Source organism: Ambystoma mexicanum, chromosome 13 (genome assembly GCF_040938575.1).
Source record: "Ambystoma mexicanum isolate Mex_15411 chromosome 13, UKY_AmexF1_1, whole genome shotgun sequence".
Classification (NCBI taxonomy): Eukaryota; Metazoa; Chordata; class Amphibia; order Caudata; family Ambystomatidae; genus Ambystoma; species Ambystoma mexicanum.
Window position 1 is genome coordinate 525,846,904 of NC_090938.1, and position 25,194 is coordinate 525,872,097.

Here is a 25,194-nt window from a genome sequence, read left to right on the forward strand (position 1 = left end):
CCAGAATACTAACACCCTGCTGGCTTGTCACAGTGTCCAAAACATGTATAAATATTCTCCAAAGCATCTACTAGGTCTAATTCGTGTCCATGCATGTTTATTGTGGAATTAATTTCTGCAAATCTGACAGAACTGAGATATTTGATGATTCGACAACCTAGCCCCTAATTCTGGAAAATGTGCAAAGGCAAGGGAGATACAGGAGCAATCGGGGCACTTGTGTGTGGTTTAGGAGGACGTCTGCGTGTCCAGGGATCATCCTGTGAGGTTCGGGAGAGTCTGGTGGGCTCAGGGAGACTTCTGTGAATTCAGAAACACCTCATGTTCCTGGGAAGGTATACATTTAATAAGTTGTACCTCTGCCATGTAAAGATAGCAGGTGACCAGTGGCCACAACAAAGGACACTGACGCATCGTTCATCAGACTCGTGTGGTGTACAGGAACATGGTGTTCAATGTCACACAGGTGACCTGAGGTCTGCGAGAGTGGTGTGAGGTGGGGGAGCTGAAACTGTATTCAGACATGCAGTAATATTACACTTGACCTTTATTGGGCCAGAGCTCCCACTAAATGATTTATATCGGTTGATGCTATTGGTTGCAGGGACGCAATTTGGGGGTCACCAAGGGTCGCAGATGCGAGCCCTGAGGTCTCCTCCCTTACTACCCCTGTGGTCTTGCTTGCTACTCCTAAAAAAAAAAAAAAATGAAAATGATTTTCTTTTTTATTTAAATGTAAACTCCTTGGCTATGTCCAGCGCCATGTGGCTCTTCGTTTCTAGAGTGGCTGGCTTTTTTGTTCAGGCCTCTTAAAAAAAACATGGGGTTCCACAAGTGTAGCACTTTGAACAGTGACCCTAAAAAAGAAAGAATAGGAATAACAAATACTTTGTCCTTCTAGAATTCTATACAATAATTGCTCGACTCATTGAAGGTTTATTTCAGGCACACTTCAGGGGTGAGTCACTGATTTAGTCTGTTCTTAAACACCTCAACACAGCCTTTCATCCTTCTGAGGTCGATAAATGAGTACCAACACAGGTTGGGTGATATTGTATGTATATTTGTTCTATATAGAGCGCTTAAGCATAAGTGCTATATAACACATTATCATTTGGCCTTGGACGTCTGCTTGCATTCACAGTAATTTGGTAATATGGGCCTATACACAATGATATTAATGATACTTATGGCGATCCATTCTTGTATGAAATGTATATCACATTATAGTGATGTAACCGTATTTTTGGTAGTGTACTTAGGAACAATGCTATGTGATGCCACTTCCTGTTTTGTCAAGGGGTGAAAGGTCGTGTTCCATTGCTTCCCGTAATGTCACTTCAGGGTGGGGTCAAATGACATCACTTCCTGTGAGGTCACCAACAGTCAAGGGTGGTGTGATGTCACTTCCGCTACACCTGGCATTTTGGTGAAATGACGTCCCTGATTAGTTGGGGCTGCATTAGGCACTGTCGTTCGATTCACTGCTATGCAGTGTCATGCCTTGGACTCCTTGGGAGGGCACAGTGCCCGACCACCGAAGAGAGCTCTATTCTACCTAAGTCCAGGAAGGCATTACTTGACGTGCTTGCTTTCGAAAAAAACAGTGTGCCCTTAAATGGTAGGAAACGTGCAAACAAATATTATGTATTGTGCCCTCAAACAGTAGATAACGTGCCCTAAAATAGTAGGCAATTTGGCCACATGAAATAGTTTGTTTTCTCAGCTCCTAAGCAATGTGACCGCCAACACATAAGTAGGGTTCCCCTAAACGGATGGTAATGTACCCTCAAAGTAAATTATGTGACCTGAAATGCAAGGTAATGTGGTCTAAAAAAGAGATAATGTGCCTGCGATAGTTATTGGTCCATCAGCAGTAATAAATGTGCCATCAAAATGTAGGCAGGGTGCCCTAAAAGTTAAATAGTGTGCCCACAAAAATAATGTAACAGGCACTCAAAAAGTAGGGTCTGTGCCCTCATAGAAGTAGCCTTGTGCCCTGAAGTGCTGGGCACCAGATTCTCAGTGTAGATAGTGTGCCCTCAAAAGAAGATAATTTGCCCTTAAACAGTAGGTACCGCACCCTAAAAAATGGAGTCATGTCTGCAAATATTAGAGAATGTGCATTGAATAGAAATCAGCAGCTTCAGGCTGTAGATCATGTGCCCTTTTAAAAGGCAGGTGCGTGCACCCTATGGCTCAATAAGGTGTCCTTACATAGGAGATAAGCACCATACAAAAGTAGATAATGTGACTTCAAAAGGTAAACATTGTGCCCATAAGCAGTAGGCAATGCACCATCTAAGTTAAGGAGTGTTGTAAGTGAAAAAAGGACAGAGCCCCTTTAAGAGGGAAGCTCAAGACTATGGGAGGGAGCAGGAAGCGGGAGGAAAGGGAGGAGCAAGGGAAGAGGGAGGGCAGTAAGGATACGGAGGAATAAAGAGAAGTTTGGAGTGCACAATGGCTCCTGTGCAGTCATTTAGTGTGCGTGAAGCGTGCGGGGAGACACCAGGAGCGAGTAAGAAGCCCACGCCCCTCCCCCTCAGCGAGCTACCTAACAAAAGCGTGCCGAAAAGCCCGGCGAGCGTAGGCACAAAAAAAAAAAGAACACAGTGGCCCCAACCAAGGAACTGATATCCCGCCAACACCCAGTGGCAGTGAGCTGCCCAATGAAAAAAAAAAAGCACGCCAGAACACTCCCGAGAGCGAAAATAAATACATAAATAAATAAACAATGGGAAGGATAGCAAACGACAATCCCATCAGCCCCAGCGAACTGCCCGCAAACGCGCCCACGCGCGAAGAGGGAATAAAAGCATAACAATTAAACAACCGGACAATTGACAAGAGAGAGCACTAACAGGGACACCCACACCACACCAAAACCCCAGAGCCACCCACCCAGCAGACCTATGTCATCGCAACCCCAATGCAGCACTATAACAACTAAGGGACACTTTAGTAGCCTCCACCACGCAGGCTCACTAGTGCAGAAAATTGACAGGCCCACAGAAGGAACATACCAACAAGATTGAGCAACACCACGAGGATAACCACAAGGTGGAAAACCACCAGAGCTCACACCCCCTGCAGAGGACCAAGGGAACCCATTTGGATACCGCCAACAGCCCCAAAAGAGTAAAGCTGCACCTGAGCCACCTTTGTTCAACCCGAGGATACAAGTAGCCATGCGGAGCACCACAACGCGCCCCGCACCATGATGGACCAAGCACAAGCATATGCCGAGACAGAAGCGCAAGCCCTAGCAAACCTGGGCCCCACATCACATGCTGCCGCCATGAGAAGGCCCGACCCATTCGCCTTGGACCTGCACCACAACCAAGGAACAGGATGGGAAGAATGGGTCGAAGAGTTTGAAGACTTTCTAGGTGCAATCGGGAACCAAGACCCGCCAAACAAACTCAGCATATTTAGGAACTTGGTAGGAAAAGAGGTAAAGGACATCATCAAGACAATTCCAGCAAGAGAAAAAATCACGTACCAACACCTCCTCGATGCAGTCAACGACAAGCTGATAATAGGCTCCAACAAAGACTATGAACGCCTTGCATTCAATCAACACAGGCAACATCCACACAAATCCATTGGAGGGTTTGTCATACGTCTCCAGCAGGAGATAGTGGACTGCGACTTCACCAACTTCAATGATGAAGAAAAAGGAGAGTCACGACGCGACCCAACCCAAGGAGACCGCAGAGTGCATGACACCATCCGCATGATACCGAGACCCGCCATAGGGCACAGCCGTCTCAGCCGCCGGACAGCACTACAAAACACACTGGTCAGCATTCACTATAGGTCATTTGAAGCAACCCACAAGAAGGACCACGTGCCCGAGAAAGTTGCAGGAGAGGCAAGCAAAGCTAAAGGACAGACGAACCACGCAGATCCCATCCCAGCGACAAGGGACAAAGAACAAGTGACAATCATGACAAGGAACTACGGCAAAATGACGCCAAAGGACTCCTTCCTCCACGAGTTATACTTTGAAGAGCATGAACCAACAAAAAGGCAAGCGATCGAGAGGGAGAGAGCAGAGACTTATGAAACACCGCAACAAGAGAGCGCGGCGGAGACCCACAAGCAACCAAGCAGGCCCCATCGAGCCACAAAGAGACCCCAATGTCTCATCAAGCAAATGAAACACGGGAAGTCACATGTTAAGCAAGGGGGAGGTGTTGTAAGCGAAAAAGGACAGAGCCCCTTTAAGAGTGAAGCTCAAGACTATGGGAGGGAGCGGGAAGTGGGAGGAAAGGGAGGAGCAAGGGAAGAGGGAGGGCAGTAAAGAGAAGGTTGGAGTGCACAATGGCTCCTGTGTAGTCATTTAGTGTGCGTGAAGCAGCCCCATGATGAGGGTTAACAAGGAGTGTGCACCCTGAGTCAGTAGTGTTCCTTCATATGGTCCTTAGTTAAGACTCACAAGGTCTGTAGTTTTCCATGAAACTATGAGTAGCGTGCTTTATAAAAAGTGATTTCGTGACCTGAAGTATGCCCCGCTCTCTTCAAATTCTGGGCCAAACACTACATGTCCTCTCTCCCGACATTCACCTGCCTTGTAGGGGTAACAGGTTACTGAGCATTGCAGTATGTTCTCTCACTTTGAGCGCACTCCAGCTTGTGGTACTGCTTGCTGCACCGGCTTGTTACTGCATGCCTATATAGCCATATACCTATTTGCCTTGGTCCTTTCTTGCAGATGTAAAGATCAAGCAGCCGATCCAGACCAAGTTCCGGATGCCCCTTCTGAACTGGGTGGCCCTTAAACCCACCCAGATCAACGGGACGGTCTTCACAGAGCTCAATGACGAGAAGGTGCTGCAGGTGAGGAACTGCCTGCCGGGGAGGCAGTGGGGCGAGGGCCAAATGAGGTGTCCACATTTATCCTGTGCTCCCGTCCCATTGCCCTGCAGGGACTTTGATGTAGGCACATGTCCGCAGGGGCCTGCAGGGTTGTCCAGAGCAATTGCCAGAGGTTTAAGATGAATTCTAAACTTCCAGCTATCACCTCTTTGTTTTGATTTGTCACCCCGAGTGGGACGGGTATGCCCAGACGTGGGTCCCGTGCCTGCTGGGCCTAGAGACCCAAGCTACTCCTCACTGATGAGGCCCAACAAGGTGGGAACATTTTTGGGGATGCTTGTGGTCTCGTGCAGAAGGGATGTGACTAAGCATTTCAGGATGGACTGCCCCTTTGGGGGTAGGATGAAGCCTGATTTGCATATGGTTTTTCCCTCTCTGTAATGGCTTGGCAGGCAAATAAAAATGGCCTGGAGGGTTGCCAGAGCAATTGCCATAAGTTTAAGATTAATTATAAACTTTCCAGCCATCACCTCTTTGTTTTGACATGTCCACATGGGGTACCTGTTTAAAAGGGCAAGGGGATCGTCATTTAGGGGTAGCTACTCCTTTGTTGCTGCTTTAGACCCCAGTGCACTACTTTGCAACCCATGTTGTTTAACCAACCTGACTACTGATCTGTTAACATCACCGCTATTGTTAGTCTTTGCTAGCTTTCGGAGCTGGTGGCTTCCTGAATGCTAGTCTTGACTATTAACATGGGGAATTATCGAATTTATAATCTGAATGTTTTGGCGTGTATGGGGCGGAATGCCAAGGTTTTCCATCAAAAACACTGTGCATAAAAATTACGTACAGCTGCCGCAGCAATCCCTTTGCACAGAGCTCTGCAGGGTAAATGCTGGTTGGTGAACAGAATGTGAGTAAGGTGGTAGAAAGGGAAGAGAGAAATGGGACTAGGGACTACACAGGCAGGGGTGGACTGGAGATTTCCAGGTAGGCCTCTGCACCCTGGGCCTCTTTTGTGTGGTATTTCCAAATTTTCCCCATAGGAAAAGGGTTGAGTTTACTGAAAATGTGTAATATGGGGTCACTTTTAAAATTATTTCCAGGGCCTCTTTTGGCTCCCAGTCCATCCCTGAACACAGACAGAGAAAAGATAGTACGCATTATTTACAATTATGTGCAGCCGAGGGCGGAGTTGAGTTTAAGGTGGAGAGATGATGCCACGGTGCAATTCAGTGCCTCTTTCTGGGCAGGAGGTACTTTTTGGGAGCCGTTTTGATGGCCTTCACAGTTCATATGTTCTTAATATCAGGGGCTAGGAAGTTCCAGATGTTCGGAGCATGTGAAGGAGCATGAAGCAGTGCAGACTGGGGGAGAAGGGGCTGTTTATAAACCTATAATGACAGATCATTAGGTTCAAAGGTTGTTGGGTGTTGTAATTTCCAGTTATGACCTAGGGCTTGTGCATGGTACAATGCTGTGTGCCATCACTGCTCAGGTGCCTGGGAACTAGTTGCCTTGATTGAGGTACCTTGGAAGAGGTCTATAGAGGTCCCAATCTCAGAATACCAAGGGGCACTGCAAGGAACACTGGCAGAGCTGTGTGTATCATGTATCCCAGTACTGGGACAGAGGGGATCTTGAGGTTAAGACTGAGCACAGTGGCAAAGCTCATAAGCAGTCTTCCATGTGGAGCACCAGGAAGTTTGAAGGTGTCAGACAGGGGTGGGCTGGGAACCAAAAGAGGCCCTGGAAATAATTTTCAAAGAGGCCCCATATTACACATTTTCAGCAAGCCAAACCATTTTCCTATTGGGAAATTTAGAAATACTACACAAAAGAGTCCCAGGGTGCAGAGGCCTACCGGGAAATCTCCAGAGTTCCCTATAGGCCAGTCCACCCCTGGGGTCAAAAATGGGGATTAGTGGTAAAGATGTTTAAGGATCCCTTGTCTGGAATAGCTTGGGAGGTTTATGGTCATTTCATCTAAAACCATTGCATCTAATGCCATTCCATCGAAATTTTTCCATCTAAAAAATGTCCATCTAATGCATTTCTTTTATTTTTTTTGTGGGGGGTCAAACCCCCATTTTCTGCCCTTTAAAATACATCCGAACAAAAATTAACCCTTTACCCCCCAAAAAATGCATTAGATGGACATTTTCTAGATGTAACAAATTCGATGGACTAGATACCCCTTGTGGGAGCTAGCTGTCACAACTTTGATGCTAAGCCTAGGATCTATAGTGTTTTCAAAGCCGCGATGCCAGAAGGTCAAGATAGGAGCATCAGTACAGACCATTCACTATGCATCATCTTTAGTAAGCATCACAACAAATGGCAACCCTCTCATCAGCTGTCACCCCATTATCTTCTCTATTCCATTCTCTCTCTATTCTCTCCTTCATTCTTTTGCCTATTCCTTCATGGTTTTTTTCCACCCTGAGATGTCCTCTGTTCCCTTCTCTCCCGCCACAGGAGCTAAACATGGGTGAGTTTGAGGAACAATTTAAGACCAAGGTCCAAAGCCCGGGTACGCATATGAAGGCCATAAGGGTGAAGTCGGCGCAGAAGCCCACCAGTACCGTCAACCTGATCGAGATCAACCGGGCCAAGAACCTGGCCATCACTCTGCGCAAAGCCGGCCTCAGCAAGGAGGACATCTGCAAGGCCATCCAGATGTGAGTACCATACGCCAACTGCTGCCACACGGCCTTGTCACTCTGGTCTCACTGCTACCACTAGGTGAAGATGTCTTTTCCTCCCCGGGCCCACTATTTCCACAAGCGAGGGGTGTTTTTCACTCACGGCCCACTGCTTCCACAAGGTACAGATATCTTTTGAACACAGGGCCTGCTGCTTCCACAAGATAAAGATGTCTTTTCCACACAGGACCCACTGCTTCCACAAGGTAAAGATGTCTTTTCCACCCAGCTCCCACTGCTTCCACAAGATTAAGATGTCTTTTCCACCCAGGACTCACTGCTTCCAAAAGGTAACAATGTCATTTCTACCCAGGACCCACTGCTTGCAGAAGGTAAAGGTGTCTTTTCCGGCATGGGCCCACTATTTCCACAAGGTAAACATGTTTTTTCCACCCAGCGCCCACTGCTTCTACAAAGCAAAGATGTCTTTTCCTCCTGAAAGACCAAAGGAAATATCGAGTCTTAGTACCACCAAAATGAAATACGCCAATCCTGAATCCAGAGTTATAAGTATACTTTTTAATCAAAGTACAGATAGCTATCTGGCTCTCAAGCACCTCGCAGTGTGTACCAGCAGACACTGGGAGGGAAGAGAGTGCTGGACATCACGAAGCATGCATTATTTATACACAGTCCCAGCCACATCATCCAGCCCTTCTCCAAGTTAATATCTTACAAGGGTTCATGCCCAGTTTACATGACAAATACAACAATATTGTCTCTGAAGTACTTCAAATGTTTTCCAGTCTACAAAATACAATGGTTACAAGTTTGTTCTGTCTGGTCATGTTGGTTTTCCAGATTAAAGTAAATCCAGTTTCAAGAAACAAATTCAATGGGTTTCTTAAAGGCACATAGTTTTAGTTGTCCAACATTCAGTTCCAGTGTTTGTATAAGGATGAAGCTATTGGTGCAGACAACACTTGAATGTGGTTCAATTTGGCTACAGGGTTTCTTAGCACAAGACAAGCATTCTGCTCTCAGCAGCCTCAATGTTGACATAGTTCAAACAAAGTTAATTTTGCTCTGCCGCAGCCAAAAAAACAGTTTAACATTTTCGGACAGAAAGCAGAAGGAACAAGTTACTTACCTGTAACTGTTGTTCTCCAGTATGGGTCTGGCATGGATTCACATGCTCATGAATATTCCCCGTCGTCAGGCTGGGAATCCTCGGTATAGAAAAAAATCAGTATCAGTTTTGTTTCTGATCTGTCTTTCTTAGTAGTAACCAATCACTGGTCTCTGGGTCATACTGCCCCCAGCCAATGACTGCCCTCTCCCTAAGCCCCGCCTCCAGCAGCCATCCTCAGATTTGGTAGCACGTAAAGTGGCAGTATGACCAAGTGAAGAGCCGCAGGGGGGTAGGCAGGAGGGTTCGCATGTGAATCCATGCCAGACCCATGCTGGAGAACAAAAGTTACAGGTAAGTAACTTGTTCCTTCTCCAGCATGGGGTCTGGCATGGATTCACATGCTCATGAATAAGAGAATACATAGGAGTACACACATGCACAACCACGGGAGGTGGCAACAGGCTCAACATTAAGCAATACAACAACTCAACATTAAGCAACTCTTACCTCCTCACCAGGCTCACCTTAGGCGAACAGGTTGCGCAGCACCGCTTGGCCGACCCTGGACTCCTCCCTGGAGTCCCGATCGACGCAGTAGAACCTTGTGAAGGTGTGCGTCGACCTCCACGTCGCAGCCCTGCAGATGTCCAGCAGGGGCACACCAGACAGGAACGCCGTGGTAGCAGCGATCGCTCTGGTCGAATGGGCTCTCGGACGGCCAGGCAGCGGTCGGTTTGCCAACCGGTGACAGTGCATGACGCAGCCGGAGAGCCATCTGGAAATGGAAGTCTTCGAGAGAGCCTTCCCTTGATTCACAGTCCCAAAGTTCACAAACAGCTGTGACGTCTTCCGAAAACTCTTCGTGCGGTCCACGTAGAACTTCAGCGCTCTAGCTACATCCAGCGAGTGCAAAGTCCTCTCGGCCGGCGACGGGAAGAAAACTGGCAACACCAAGGGCTCGTTGAGGTGGAAGTCTGACGGCACTTTGGGCATAAAGGATGGGTGTGTCCTCAGCACCACCCTCGTGTCATGAAAAGTCAAGTATGGGGGCTTGCAAGATAGGGCCTGGATCTCTCCCACTCGTCGTGCAGAGGTGATGGCCACGAGGAAAGCTGTCTTCCAAGACAGGAACTTCAAAGGGGCCGAATGCATAGGCTCGAATGGGGCCCCCATGAGCTTGGTCAGCACCACATTAAGCTCCCACGCCGGGGCAGGAGCCTTCACCGGCAGGAATGATCGGAATAGTCCCTTCATGAATTCTTTCAACAGGCGATGAGACCACAAGGACGCCCGTCCCGTCGTCCTGGTATATCGGGAGATTGCAGCCAGATGTATTTTGATGGAGGCGTGAGCCAGTCCAGCTTTGGCCAGCGACAGTAGGTACGGCAGTACTTGAGGGGCCGTAATCCGCAGCGGGTTAATCTTCTGTGCACGGCACCAGACAGAGAACCTCTTCCATTTATGTCCGTAGCACTTGAGAGTTGAGGACGCCCTGGCCTTTGCAAGAACCTCTCTGCAGTCGGCAGACTCCGGGTTGTGGTGAAGAATGGCGCCTCCTTCTCTGGAGAGAAGGTCTGCGTCTGTCGTTAGCTTGACTGGTGGGGACGTTGACAATTCCAGAAGGTCCGGGAACCAGATCTGTCTCGGCCACGCCGGTGCGACGAGGATCATCCTGCAACAGGACCTCTTGAGCTGGTTGATGAGCCGGAGCAGCAACGGCAGCGGAGGGAACGCATAAAGAAGTAGGCCGTCCCAGGGGAACGAGAAAGCATCGCCCATGCTCCTCGGCTGGGGGAACCTGCTGGCGAAACTCCGGCACTTGGAATTCGTCGCCGTCGCGAAGAGATCGATTTGGGGTTCGCCCCATCGTTGGAAGAATCGATCCACTTGATCCTGGCGTAGTTCCCACTCGTGGCACGAGCGCAGCTCCCTGCTGAGTGAGTCGGCGATCGTGTTTTTTATTCCTGCCAGATGAAGAGGCACCAGAAACATCCCTTGGGCGACGGCCCAATGCCACAGATCCTGGGCTTCCTTGGATAGGGCCGGGGACCTGGTTCCGCCCTGCTTCCGGATGTAGAACAGCGTGGTGGTGTTGTCGGTGAAGATCCTCACCACTTTGCCCTTGAGGGACGGAAGAAAGGACCTGAGGGCCCAGAACACCGCGCGGAGCTCCAAGATGTTGATGTGGAGAGACTTCTCCTCCGGGAGCCAAAGGGAAGATCTCCGGAGTATGCTCCCCAACCTTCCAGGGAGGCGTCCGTCATCACCGTCACCTGGTGAGCTGGGGTCTAAAAGTCTGTGCCCGCCGACAGATGGGAGCGGGTACCCCACCACCGGATCGCCTGACGGAACGTCTCGTTGAGAGGGATCCTGTCCTCGAAGCTGCCCGTCGACTGGATCCAGCGGGCGTCGAGGAACTCCTGTAAGGGTCGCATCCGAAGCCTGCAAAGGCGCACTAGATAAATGCAGGAGGACATCATCCCGAGGAGGGATTTGATAGATCTTACCCTGGCCATGTCCGTGGCCAGCAGACGCTGCACCTTGCCCAGAATGGTCCTGGTCCTTTCCTCCGACGCGAGGCCAGACGCACCACTGTATCGAGCTTGGCTCCCAGAAACAGGGCGACTTGCGACAGAACCAGGTGGGATTTTGGAAAGTTGATGGAGAATCCCAGGTCCGTGAGCAGCTGGACGGTCTTCGCATTGTGCTCCACGGCGAGCTCCCTTGTCCTTGCCCGGATGAGCCAGTCGTCCAAGTAGGGGTAGACGTGGATCCCCTGTAAGCGCAGCCGCGCCGCCACCGATGCGAGGCACATGGTGAACACCCTGGGTGCCGACTTCAATCCGAACGGGAGGGCCTTGAACTGGTAGTGCCGCCCTTGGACCACGAACCTGAGGAACTTTCAGTGTCTTTTTAGAATGGGGATGTTGAAGTGCGCATCCTCCAAGTCCAACGACGACAGGAAATCGCCCTCGTCCAGCTGTCCCAGCACATGCTGGAGGGTGACCATATGGAACTTCTGTGCCTTGATGTACTTGTTCAGTCGTCGTAGGTCCAGGATGGGGCGCCATCCTCCTGTCTTCTTTTTTACGAGGAAGTACCTTGAGTAAACTCCGGAGCCCCGAAGCCTCTTTGGGACGAGCTCGATGGCACCCTTCTTGAGCATCGCCCTTACTTCCAACAGTAGTTGAGGGATGTGATTTTCCTTCCTGGCCACGGGTGGAACGCGAGGGCACTTCTTCTGAAACTCGAGGGCGTGCCATTGGGCCAGGGCGTCCAGCACCCAACGGTAGGTGGAGATGGACTCCCACACGCTGACGAACCTCGCCAGCCGGCCTCCCACCGGGGTGCTTCGGCTGGGGCCCGACCCCACGGTCGGTTCAATCTTGTTTGGAGGCCGCCTTGCCTCCTTGACCCCCTTGTCGACGACGACGGGCACCACCTGACTTGCCGCGTCCCCTGTAGGCTTCCTGGGACGAAGATCTTGCTGCTTGGTGGTAAGTGGAGGAGCCACTGCCGGATCCCTTGGAGACACCTTGTCTGCCTCCGGAGCTCCGAAAGGACGGCCGTCGTTGTTGGAGCACTCCCAGTGCCCGGGCAGTCTCCGTGTCTGCCTTGATGGCCTGAAGGGACTCATCAACCGCCTTCCCAAACAGGTTGTTCCCGTCGAAGGCCATGTCCAAAACCTTGGTTTGTACATCCTGGTGGAAATCCGTGGCCTTGAGCCATCTTCGTCGTCTCAAGCAAACGCTGTTGCCCAACTGACGGAAACCGGTGTCGGCGATGTCCATTGCCACCGTGATGGCGTGGTCCAAAGCAATCTCCCCCTCCTGTAGGATTTCAAGGGCCTCAGCCCTTTTGGCGTCCGGAAGGAAGTCTAACAGAGGGGCGATTTTGAACCACAACTCCATGTCGTAGTGGGCTACGATAGCCAGGGCGTTGGCCGCCTTGATAGTTGTCGCTGCGGATGAGATGATCCGTCGTCCCATCGTGTCCAACTTTCTGCCCTCGCCGTCCGGTGGGGAAGTTGATGTCGAGGCCGATGCCCCCCCAGCTTTCTTCTTTGCCGCCGCCGAGACGACCGAATCCGGGGTAGGTTGTGCCCGAAGGCACAAGGGGGCAGCGTCGGGGAACCGGTACTTCTTCTCGTACCGGTCCCTCTTTGCCGGCGCCGTGGCAGGGTTCTTGAGGAGGGCGAGCCCCTCATCCCAGATGTCATCAAGAAGCGGTACGGCGAGGACCGTCTTCCTTTTAGCCTCGCGCCGTTGGTAAAGGAACCCTTCTTTCTTCTTTTCTTCTGGGCAGAGCTGAAAAAGCTTGGATGCCCTGGAAATCATGGCATGAAAGGATCCAATCTCGTCGGGCGGGGACGCCCGAGCAGGGGGCGACGGGTGACACGTCCCGTCGTCGCCTCCGTCGTCATCTGTACCTGTCGTAGCCGTGTCCGTGCCTGTATCATCCCCGTGGGTAATAGACCGGGGGAAGGCAGAGCAGGCCGCAGAGGTGGGAGAGGTGGCGTAGGATGCGTCCTCCTCTTATGCGGTGGACTCTCTGAAGGTCCTGGCTCCGGTTCCCCCGTCGGGTCTGGCTCAGGTACCTCCGTCGGGGGAAGGGGCAACCTTGTCCTTATCTCTGAGCATAAGGACTGAATCGCTGACAAAATGGCCACTGAGGTGTCCTGCGGCGCCGGAAATGACGGGTGCATCCCTCCCGATGGGCTGGGTCTCTTCCATGACTTCAATGAGCTCTTCTTCAGAGGTTGTGTCCGTATCCACGATGGCCACCAGCCCCTCCCCCACCTTTTCCAACGAGGACTTTGTGGGGGTCTTCTCAATGGGCCTGAAAGACGACTCCCTCCGCGGTGGCAGGGAGACTCTGGGTCCTGAGGGCGCCTCCACTGGTATAGCCTCCACAGGCTGAGCCAGGACCGCGACAACATCCTCAATCGAGGTCTTAGCAGGGTGAATTAAGGCCATCGCCACCTTCTAGACGCCTGGGGCCTTCACCTTGGGGGGACGGTCCGAGCCTCGCTCCCCCTCTGCCGGTATCTTCGAGATCGACCGGGGCCTCTCCAGAAGCTTCGCCGGGTTCTCAGACTTCCTCTTACCCAAGCCAGAGCGTTGGCTTGTGGTTGATGGCGCCGGGGAGGATGCGCCCTGCCTGGCAGCCAAGGAGCCCGACCGTTTGGCGCTCCCGGTGCCCGCGTACTCGCAGTGCTTAGCCTTTTGTTGGGCCCCCGTCGCCGGGACGCCCTCACAGGACTTAGAAGACCGCTCTGACTTCTTTTTCTTATTCTCGTCTGACGGGCTCTTCCCTTCCAGCCAGTTGGCGAGACGGAGGTGGCGATCCTTCATGGTGCGCTCCGACTTGTTCCCACAAAATGCACAGTCCTTCTCCGTGTGCGTCTTGTCCTCATGGAGACAGTAGAGGCATAACGAATGCTCGTCCTCCTTGAAAACATTCTGAAGTTGGCATCCAGGGAAGGTCCTGAACAGCTTCCCGGGCGTCGAGCTTCCTTTCTCCTGGGCCATGTCCGGGGTAGGCCTCGGAACTTCTGGAATCCTCCAAAAGCGTAACTCGATGAAATCTTCACCCTTGAGGGGCGTCGAAAACTCACAAAACGGATCTCCGTTGATCGGATGTAGAAACGGTGGAGCTTGAGGCTCTATTTAACCGAAAAATTAGAAAAATCTCCTGAAAAAGCGCGAAAACGCAGCAAAAGCTCGAGAGCTACAGCACGAAGACTCCAACACTTGAACGAGCGGTAAAAATCTGAGGATGGCTGCCAGAGGCAGGGTTTAGGGAGAGGGCAGTCATTGGCTGGGGGCAGTATGACGCAGAGACCAGTGATTGGTTACTACTAAGAAAGACAGATCAGAAACGAAACTGATACTGATTTTTTTCTATACCGAGGATTCCCGGCCTGACGACGGGGAATATTCATGCGCATGTGAATCCATGCCAGAACCCATGCTGGAGAAGTTAGAACAAATGGCGGATGGTTCTAAGATGGCGAAGAAGTCAACTCTATTCAAGTCCGTTAAAACGCGGTTATCAGTAAAATGTGAATGCTCTTAGGCCAATGTTTATAATCAGACAGTATTATGTGAATATAGTTTGACAAATCCTCCTTTTGGCCTAAGCATTACTCAATCATTTTGACTGTACAAAGACCATGTGTTGCTGTTAGAGCACCCTGAGTGGCTGGTTTCTAAGACTTCAATCCCATTAACTCTTTGATAGCAATTTCCTACATTACTAAAGCATTGGTTGCTTTTTCAGGCATTTGTATCACAGGTCCTAGTGTACCTATTACTTGTGCACAACATCATCCTATCATGGAACATATGACAGGCAGACATTATGTGCAACAACAGAAGAAAAGAAAAATACCAAGGATCACCATTAAGACTGTGAACATTTTCCAACCCCAAGATCGCAAAAAAAATCCCAAAACCATGTACTTAGATTCCAATTTCCCTCTGGGACATGTACTTCAGTGCTTAGAGTATGTGAATTCTGAATAACCTTAAATATGGTGGGGGAGGAGTTGGGTACAAAAACACAACATGCAGATCCCACCATTTTGCATACTCCACCACGCTCAGCTAAAATGATGTCTAACACCATTCTATTTTGGAGGGCTACTAATCTAATTGCCTTTTGCTCTAGCGTCATGTTGTACAAAATATCACTGGTCCTATTGATGGTTTTCTGTAATATCCTTGCTAATCTTCTGATATCCTCGGAATTCATTATCTGTCCCCAGAATGGCACAAAGGACTATGCAACATCACCCAAGACTAGACTTGTGAATGAGTATCACTATTCTCATCCCGCCTTTGACGAGCTCTATAGACTTCGGTGGTGGTGGCAATATATACTCCTGGCAACAATATCCCCAAGTAACAAGTGCCCTGCCAATCTCTGGGTAACCATGGATAGGCCTCATTGCCGCAAACAAAGTAAACAGGATCACCTACATACAGATTTCTGTCCTCACTAGTTAACACTGCAATATTTGTGCATCCCTCAAATGTACCCATTGGTCGGGAACCCACTCTCTTTATGCAGAATGAAACAGTTTCTAGACTATGGTTGATAGTATAAGAAGGAGGCATGGCATCCCTATTACCTACGGGAGCCATCTTGAAGGTGATTAATGATTGAAAAGGTCTAGAAAATCTGTCAGAAGGCCTAATAGAAGCAACATTGAGTTTGCTCCTATTTGCAAAGAGGGAACATCCTAAAGGTGTTAAGACTTGTTTCTCAAATTCATTTAGATTAGTCCCATCAAAGTTCCCAGAAATACTGTCATTCCAACGGCCAAAGAATAGTGCCCTGAGCGAGGCATAGCAAGCAGTAGTTAAAGGGAGATGATGAATATACCAGCCTGGTCCCTTTTCCCCATGTTGTGGCAAGTGCGAACACACCCAGCAATTTGTTTTGTTTCGAATCGCATGGGGAGCATTCGTAATCATTAAAAGAGTGTTATTATGATAACCTCCTCTGTGTTGGAGGTCTCACAGAGGAATAGTGTGCAGATGCACATAAGGCGAAGCTATGGTAGGGATACTTGCAGTCGGTAATAAATTATCAAGCGGATGCACACTTTCTAGATAACAAAACCCAAAATGAAAATACGATGACTAAACAAACTGCTATTGTGACCAGTAAATATTTGGTCCTTGGGGACCATAACCCTTGATGGGCAGATTCATCATCAGAGAAGTGACCAACATTCATTTTCGTACGAGTGGTTTTATAATTCGGAATTGTTTCTCAGAGTCAGATAAGAAGCCTCTCTGTTAGGCTTTTTTAGTTCATCCGTCGGTGGCTCCTAACCACGTGGCCTATGTTGATTGAAGGTAACTTTGCCAGTCCCCAACTTTTATTTATTTTCGGCAGAAGAGTGATGAGGGCCTGGCTCAACAATGGTCTCTTGTAGGCACAACCGATGCTGTACTGTAAGTTCGATTTCGTGGTCGCAGATGGTACCTTAAGACTCCAGGTACGGTGTGATCTGCAAACAGAGTGTCGTCGTTTCCTGATGGCAATGAAGACAATGAGGAAGGAGAAGCAAGGTTGCTTGATGGTGAAGAAGAATTTGAAGAAGAAGCAACTATCTCCCCAGGCCCCACGGGCTCAGGAAAGATTTCTGGGACACCCCTGGTGTCGATTAGAGTAGGCTCGTTGTGAACATCAATATCACCAATTCCCTTCTCCTTGCCTTTGTCGGAGGCCAGAGGAAAAGGAATCCTCTTCACGTGCATCGCATGGATCCAGTTCTTCTTGTTGGTGACTCAGACAGCAGTCTGTGTGGCCAAGAGACTTGATGTGGTCCTCTCCAGCGAGGTGCGAGACAGGAGGCTCTTTCAAAGGGTTTTAATAGCACCCAGTCACCAGGTTTAAGTTGATAACCTGGACCCTCATATTTTACTGGGAGCCCTCTGGCACCTGTTGATGAATCAAATACAAGTTTTGAGTTAACTGGTCACAATATTCAGAAAGAAGTAGATGCTCAACATCCTTCAATAACTTGGGGTTTGGCATCTTCCAGATGTTGGTGGGTCTCCCCATGACAATTTCATAAGGAGAGAGCCCTGTCTTTGATTGTGCAGTCGTCCGCATTGATAATAAGGCTATTGGTAAGGCGTCAGGCAATTTCAGGTTGCTATGAGCGCAAACATTCACAATCTTATTCTTTAATATGCCGTTATGGCGTTCTATAAGTCCGGCACTCCGAGCATACCTGGCTGAATGGAACCGTTTATTGATCTGTAATCCCGCACATACTTGCAGGATGACAGCAGCGATAAAATGTGGCCCATTATCAGACCATATGACTCTCGGCAAGTCAAGCCTAGGAAAATATTCCTTAAGCATGACTTTCGCCGTTAACATTGCTGTGGTATCTCTTAGCGGAAAAGCTTCAACCCATTTGCTAAAAGCGCAGGTGACTACCAAAACATATTTATAATTTTGACAACGCTCCATTTCAATAAAATCAAAATGTATGACCTCAAACGGCATGGAGGGGGGACCAAAACTACCCTTTGGTGTCGATGTACCTTTGCCAATATAATGATGTAAGCATGACATGCAACTTTGGACAAGACGCTCACCAGTTTTTTGAATATTGGTATTATGCCATACAGGATCTAACAATTTGCCATTTTTTTTGGCACATATGTGTGTTGGACCATGAACCATTGTCACCATAGCGGTAACATAGGCATTGGGTAGCATCCCTTTTAGTTTTTCATTATCTACCCAACAACCCTCATCATCGAAACTTGCTGGACCCTCAGCCCACTGTTTAATTTAATCTGGCTCTGGAGTGGCATCAGCCTGAATTTCTTTTATACAACCAATTCCTTCATCTATCATACAGGTATTAGTGACCTTTTTTTTGGGTCCAGCACATACATTTTTGAGTGTAAATCAGTAGCAGTCTGTTTGCCTATTCTGTCAGCCAAAGGGGTTGCTTTTCCTACATCGCCCCTCACCTTCTGATGTGCGGCGCACTTCATTATTGCTAACCGTGTAGGAAGCGCAAGTGCTGAAAGTAACCGAACTATTAAAGTGCCATGCTGAATCTTTGTTCCATGCAAGGTCAAGAAACCTCTCTCAGCCCATAGTCGTCCGAAGTTGTGCACTACTCCGAAGGCATATTGGCTGTCTGTGAATATATTTACACTAAGCCCTTCAGATATTTCACAAGCTCTAGTCAACGCAATAATCTCTGCGGTTTGCACAGAGTTATGCAGAATCTGTTTGGTTTGCACAATAGTGCTTATTGTGGTGATTGCGTAAGCAGCAGTGGATGTGCCATACGGGAGTTTAAAGCAGGAGCCATCACAAAACTGCTCCCCTTCTGGATTCTTCAATGGTGTATCGCTTAGGTCAATTCTGCCCTTAGTCCCTTGTTCTGTGGTATAGAGGCAGTCATGTAACATTTTATCACTGCAATCAATTTCTTGCGGAAGAGGCAATAATTTGGCCGGATTCAATGAGCAACATCTCTTAATTTGGATATGTGGAGCAAATAGAATCAGCTCTTACCTTGTTAGTCATGCTGATGCGAGATGTTGCGTCTGTGTTCTGTTTAATAGAACATCTATGGAGTGAGGTACCATCACGGTTAAAGAGTGAACTAAAACCATTCCCTCACATTGTTTCATGGATGCAGCGGCAGCAGCTACAGCTCTCAAACATCTCGGAAAAGCGCATGCAACAGGGTCTAACGTGGAGGAAAAATATCCGCACAGACGATTATTACGCCCATGTTCCTGCGTTAAAACAGCCAAAGCGCATCCATCACATTCATGCACATATAACACAAAGATTTTTTCATATTTTGGTGTGCCCAAAACTAGTGCTGAACACAACGCAGCCTTGAGCAGATCAAAATCATTCTGGCAATCCATGTTCCACGGTAAAGGCAAAGAAATGCCCTTCTTTGTCAATGCCAACATAAGTTTTATCATTAATGAAAAATGTGGGATCCACGGTCTACAGTATGAAGCCGTACCTATTATTAAGGCTCTGACCTCTTTCTGTGTATTTGGGACAGACATGCTAGAGATGCTTTGTATCTGTTCAGGTGTCAGTCTTCTTCCCTCCTTCGACAGGTGGTAGCCTAAATAGGCGACTTCCTGTTGACAATACTGAAACTTTTTTAATGAAGCCTTATGCCCATGTTCTGCTAAATGAATAAGCAGCAACGTGGTACCCTCCTTGAAAGCAACTTTAGAATCTGCAGCTAGAAGCAAATCATCTATGTGCTGCAACAACGTGCAAGTAGAAGGTAACTCAAGTGTATCAAGCTGTTCCTTCAATGCTCTACTATAAAGGCTTGGGCTCACAGTTACCCTTGTGGCACATCAGTAAATGTAAACAACTGTCCCCCTAGGGTGAACGCGAACAAATATCTACTGTCAACATGTACAGGAGTACTGAAAAAAGCATTCTTTAAATCCACAACACTAAAATGTGTAGCCGTAGCTGGAATCATGGTCAATATTGTAGTAACATCAGGTGCAATCGGAAACTGTGGAGGTAAACCTTATTGATGGCACGCAAGTCAATAATACAGCGAAAAGGAATCACATTAACCCTTTCTTATACACAGGTACAATCAGACTATTACACACACGCTCTGCAATTTCCTCAATCACACCTATGTGTACAAAATCAGAAATAATACTGTTCAAAGCCTGTTCACCTTCAACCGAAATCTTATACTGGGGAATACGTGGCAATTTAACACCTGGTTTCAATACAATTTTAACTGGTTCAATTTGTAAAATGCCAATGCCAATGTCATTGTCATTAACTGCCCATAGACATGTCGGAACCACATTCAATTCGGGTGGTAAAGGTCTAGACAAAAATTGTGGAACGAAAGTTTGTTGAGGCAAAATCATTAAATAGACTCCCTCCGGAGAACAGTAAATTACAGCATTCAATTCTTTCAACAAATTCAATCCCAACAAATGTTCACCACAATTTGTCATCAAAAGAAATGAACATGAATCAGTAAATGGCCCCAATGAAATCGGTACCGGCTGAGAGACCAGACTAACCACTGGCGTACCAGAAACCCCTACAGAAATGTTGTTCTTCCCCAACAGTGGAATATCTGGAACCCGTGAATGATCAATAGAACACTTCTGTGCTCCTGTATCTATCAAAAATAGATGTTCCCTATTCCCCACCTTCATTTCAACGTAGGGCCCTTTCTGATCAACGGGAATAGGTATTGGTTCCAGACTCTGCTTCGAGCTGTCCTAACGGAACAGCATATCATCAAATGCAAGATCCTCAGAAAAATAGACAGTCGAAAGATTATCGAAAATGTTCCCACTATTAGCAATTTGTTGCTTATTATCCTTTGATGATGACTGTTGATTCTGAGCGAACTGACTTCTACCAGGACCTCTTATCCGAGGACAGCCTCTGGATCATCTACCCATGGCACCATATGTGCTCTTCGATCTCTGCTGAAGGATCGGGCATTGTGCTCGCCAATGACCTTCCTGTCTACAATATGCACATTGGTTCATGTTTACAGGACCCAGTTGTGTATTACTATGTGGTGTAAATTGGCCTCTAAACTGTGTGTTCCCACCTCTGGCTCCTCTATCTATTTGCTGCAACAATAGTTTAGTTTTCAAGTCTCCCTTCTTCTTTTCTGCCTTCTCCTTCTCTGTATTAACCCTATTTTCATAGTACAGAGCCATATGTAATACTTCAGATTGTGATTTTGCTTGCCAGGCGCTGCTTTCAGAAGTCATTATCTGTCATTGAATTTCAGGCAATAATCAATGTACAAACTTGTTAACAATTAGTCTTTTCCCTGTCTCTGTACTCAAGTCTTGAACACTAAAATCTGAAAATACTTGCTCAAATCTGTTAAAAAATGATGCTGCACCCTCTGACTTAATTTTTACGCAAGCCGTACGTTTATCCCATATGATTCTTTTCTCAGGAACTAGAGTTTTCAATTTAGCTACTATTCTGTCTGGCAACATCAGTATCACTTGTGGCAGTTTCTCACCAGCATTCCTTTCTCCATCTATCTGTACCAAGTTATCCCATGTATCACCCATCCCTGCTTGATCGTCTACAGTTCTAATCTGCTTCCATACATCAGCAAGAAGGATCACGGGAAACAATAAATCTATATCACCCAACGTAAAAACAGATGAATGCTAGACAGATTCAATTTCTTTATAAAATCCTGTTGGATTCTTCCTGATATCTGGAATTGTTTGTCTAATGGTATTCACTTCCTGTCTAGAAAACGGGACATGAACAAACTGAGAAACATACTGTGCTTCAACAGTAGTAGCAGGCGTTCCTGCTATGGCATTAGCTGGAATTTCTACTTTGGGAAAAAAATGTCAGAGGAACCTCCCTCCTCAGCAATTGTAAAGTAGGCAAATCTGAACGTTTATTAAGCAACAAGGCTAAATGAAGAGACAAAGTAGTCAAAGCTGTATCGGGCGAAAATGCTCTCTTATAAATGACCATCAAATCTGCGGGACAACAAACCTTTCTCTCAAAAAACTCATCTTGTAGATACTCTACCATCACCTGTAACACTTTCCTTTGCATGGCCGGAGCATACTGACTAAACGTGTCATGCACTTCAATGGGAGAAATTGAAACATCCGAAATCCATCTAAGAATGTCTCTTGTGCCAATGCGCATTTCTTCAATCATTGGTTTCAATGGAGGAAGAAAACCTTTCTGCACATATGAGGTTTCCAGTCTGTTACCATCTAATTCATCTTTCTGTAAACAATCTAGCTCCCTTTTAAACTCAAATACCTTCTCAACATGCTCATGTACTTTCTCCGCAGTGTCCCTTGAGCGGGCAAGGACATTCAAATCCGTCAACCCCTATGGGACATTCATGTCTGTCAAATCACTCCAAATATCAGCCAAATGCGTTCCTACACCCTCTATCAAAATAGTCTGTTTAGGAATACTTTCTTGGACAGAAATCGCAACTAAAACAGCTGATTCTTCACCCTCTTCTATATATTTTTTAGCCCAGGTATACAATTCCTTTTTTCTAGCTTTAGATACTGTACCACGAGTCACTATTCTTGAATCAGCCCCCGCCCCTTCAACCTCTAGAAGTGGAGCAGAACCACTTGGAAAAGAAAGTTCAGACAAATCGTGTTCAATAGGTAGCAGAGACACTACCGCTGACGGTGGAGATGGAATTAAGGGAACGGCAACTGTCAGTAAGGGTGGAGGTGCAGGAGGAGGAACAACAACAGGAAGAGGAACAACAGCAGGAGGAGGCACATAAGGAGGAGGTGCAGTTGCAACAGTTCTACGTTTATAAAACAGTTTGTTAATTAGTTCATCTGATTTATGAAAATCTTGAGACGTATATATCTTCTGTACATCAAGTGAAAAAGCCCTTTCCATACTTCTAATAGATTCTGACTGTTTCTGCTGATCATACAATAGTGTTTTTTCAGCATTAGTTATGTGCCCACATGCATGCTTTTTACTTCTGAGTTGCTGCATAGCTTCCTTTCTCCAATCTTTAATTGTATCAAATGCTGCAGGCCTAGCCTTTTTCTTCAACAATATAGATTCCAAATACTTTAGGCGGGCAATTTCAAAACTACCATGAACTGGCCACAGAAGTTCGGAAACATGTCTACTTTGTCTGTGCCAAATATCATTAAATACAATACTATTTACGCTGTACTTACAGTACATTAAACAAGCTGGCGACCCAACGGGTGGCGCGGGGTTGGCCTCGTCCCAAAGATTGTCTATCTTTGCAGAATGATACCCAGAAACAGGATGACAATTTCCCAGGCATGTCAGATTACTGGTGTTAACTGATGTCATTTTTACTTGCAAGCGCAAAACTTCCATCAGTATCAGGATTCTTAGGAATAGGGGCACGACTCACCTGATTTCAAAACAAAGGACGTCCGATCAGATTACGAAGGATCGTCGTGGTTGGCGATTTCAGCAAAGAGCCCACCTCGATATGGGGACCCTCATCAAGATGTCCTCTGGAACCGCTTGCTCACCGTCCAGGGATCGGATCATGCAGTACTGTCGAGGTGTTGTGTCTCAGACAAGGGGCCCCTTCACTTTCCAATCCCGGTCCGATAGCCGTGTCTCCTTGTTCAACGATGTGACATCAATCTTGAGGGTTCTTATTCGGGCGCCATCTGAAAGACCAAAGGAAATATCGAGGCTTAGTACCACCAAAATGAAATATGCCAATCACCAGAGGTATAAGTATACTTTTTAAACAAAGTACAGATAGCTATCTAGCTCTCAAGCACCTCACAATGTGTACCAGCAGACACCCTGAGGGAAGAGAGCGCTGGACATCATGAAGCATGCATTATTTATACACAGTCCCGTCCACATCATCCAGCCCTTCTCTAAGTTAATATCTTACAAGGGTTCATGCCCAGTTCATGACAAATGCAACAATATTGTCTCTTAAGTACTTCAAATGTTTTCCAGTCTACAAAATACAATGGTTACGAGTTTGTTCTGTCTGGTCATGTTGGTTTTCTAGCTTAAAGTAAGTCCAGTTTCAAGAAACTAATTCATTAGGTTTCTGCAAAGGCACATAGTTTTAGTTGTCCAACATTCAGTTCCAGTGTTTGTATAAGGATGAATCTATTGGTGCAGACAACACTTGAATTGAGGTTCAGTTTGGCTCCAAGGTTTGTTAGCACAAGACAAACATTCTGCTCTCAGCAGCCTCAATGTTGACATAGTTCAAAGTTCATTTTGCTCTGCTGCAGCCAAATACACAGTTTAACATTTTAGGACAGAAAGCAGGAGTTAGAAAAAATGGCAGATGGTTCTAAGATGGCGGCGAAGTCAACTTTATTCAGGTCTGTTAAAACGCGGTTGTCAGTAAAATGCGAATGCGCTTAGGCCAATTTCTACATGAGGTTAAAAATGTATTTTCCTCCCAGGGCCTACTATTTCCACAATTTACAGATGTCTTTTCCACCCAGGGCTCACAACTTCCACATGGTAGAGGTACTTTCCACTCACTGTCCACATCTTCCGCAAAGTAATGTCTTTTCCATCCAGCGCCCTCTGCTTCCAAAAGGTAAAGAGGTCCTTTGCACCCATTGCCCACTGCTTCCACAAAGTAAAGATGCCTTTTCCCCCCAGTGCCCACTATTTCCACAAGGTAAAGATGTCTTTTCCTCTGAGGCACCACTGTTTCCACAAGGAAAAGATGTCTTTTCCTCCCAGGCCCCACTGCTTCCACAAGGTAACGATGTATTTCCCACCCAGCACCCACTGCATCCAAAAGGTAAAGATGTATTTTCCTCCCAGGACCCACTGTTTGATTTCCACAAGATCAAGATGTCTTTTCATCCCAGGCCCCACTGTTTTACAAGGTAAAGATGTATTTTCCACTCACGGCTCACTGCTTCTACAAGGCAAAGATGTCTTTTCCTCCCAGGACCCAGTGCTTCCACAAGGTAAACATTTCTTTTGCTTCCAGGGCCTAATATTTCCACAAATTACAGATGTCTTTTCCACCCAAGGCTCACTACTTCCTCATGGTAAATGTTTTTTTCACTCACCGTCCATTGCTTCTGCAAAGTAACAATGTCTTTTCCCCCAAGCCCCACTGCTTCCACAATGTAAAGATGTATCCCCCCCAGGCTCCACTGCTTCCACAAGGTACAGATGTCTTTCCCCCCCAGGCCCCACTGTTTCCACAAGGTAGAGGTCGGTCCCACTCACGGCTCACTACTTCCACAAGATAAAGATGTCTTTTCCACCCAGGGTCCACTGCTTCCACAATATAAAGATGTATTTTCCACCCACCCAGGACCCACTGCTTCCACAAGGTAAAGGTGTCTTTTCCAACCAGGCCCCACTGCTTCCACAAGGTAGAGGTCGGTTCCACTCACGGCTCACTGCTTCCACAAGGTAAAGATGTATTTTCCACCCAGCGTCCACTGCTTCCACAAGGTAACGATGTCTTTTCCTCCCAGCGTCCACTGCTTCCACAAGGTAAAGATGTCTTTTCCACCAAGCGTCCACTGCTTCCACAAGGTA

The 25,194-nt window shown here is 47.4% G+C and overlaps 1 protein-coding gene across 3 annotated transcripts in view; it reads left to right on the forward strand.

Moving 5' to 3' along the window:
- The window catches only part of FMNL1 (formin like 1), a 593,200-nt gene that overhangs the window by 493,640 nt on the left and 74,366 nt on the right, over window positions 1-25,194 (forward strand). For all 3 annotated transcript variants that reach the window (XM_069634229.1, XM_069634230.1, XM_069634228.1), the window contains exons 16-17: window positions 4,718-4,842; window positions 7,303-7,505. In XM_069634229.1, the coding sequence (XP_069490330.1) occupies window positions 4,718-4,842; window positions 7,303-7,505 (328 nt within the window). The remainder of the gene's footprint in view (window positions 1-4,717; window positions 4,843-7,302; window positions 7,506-25,194) is intronic.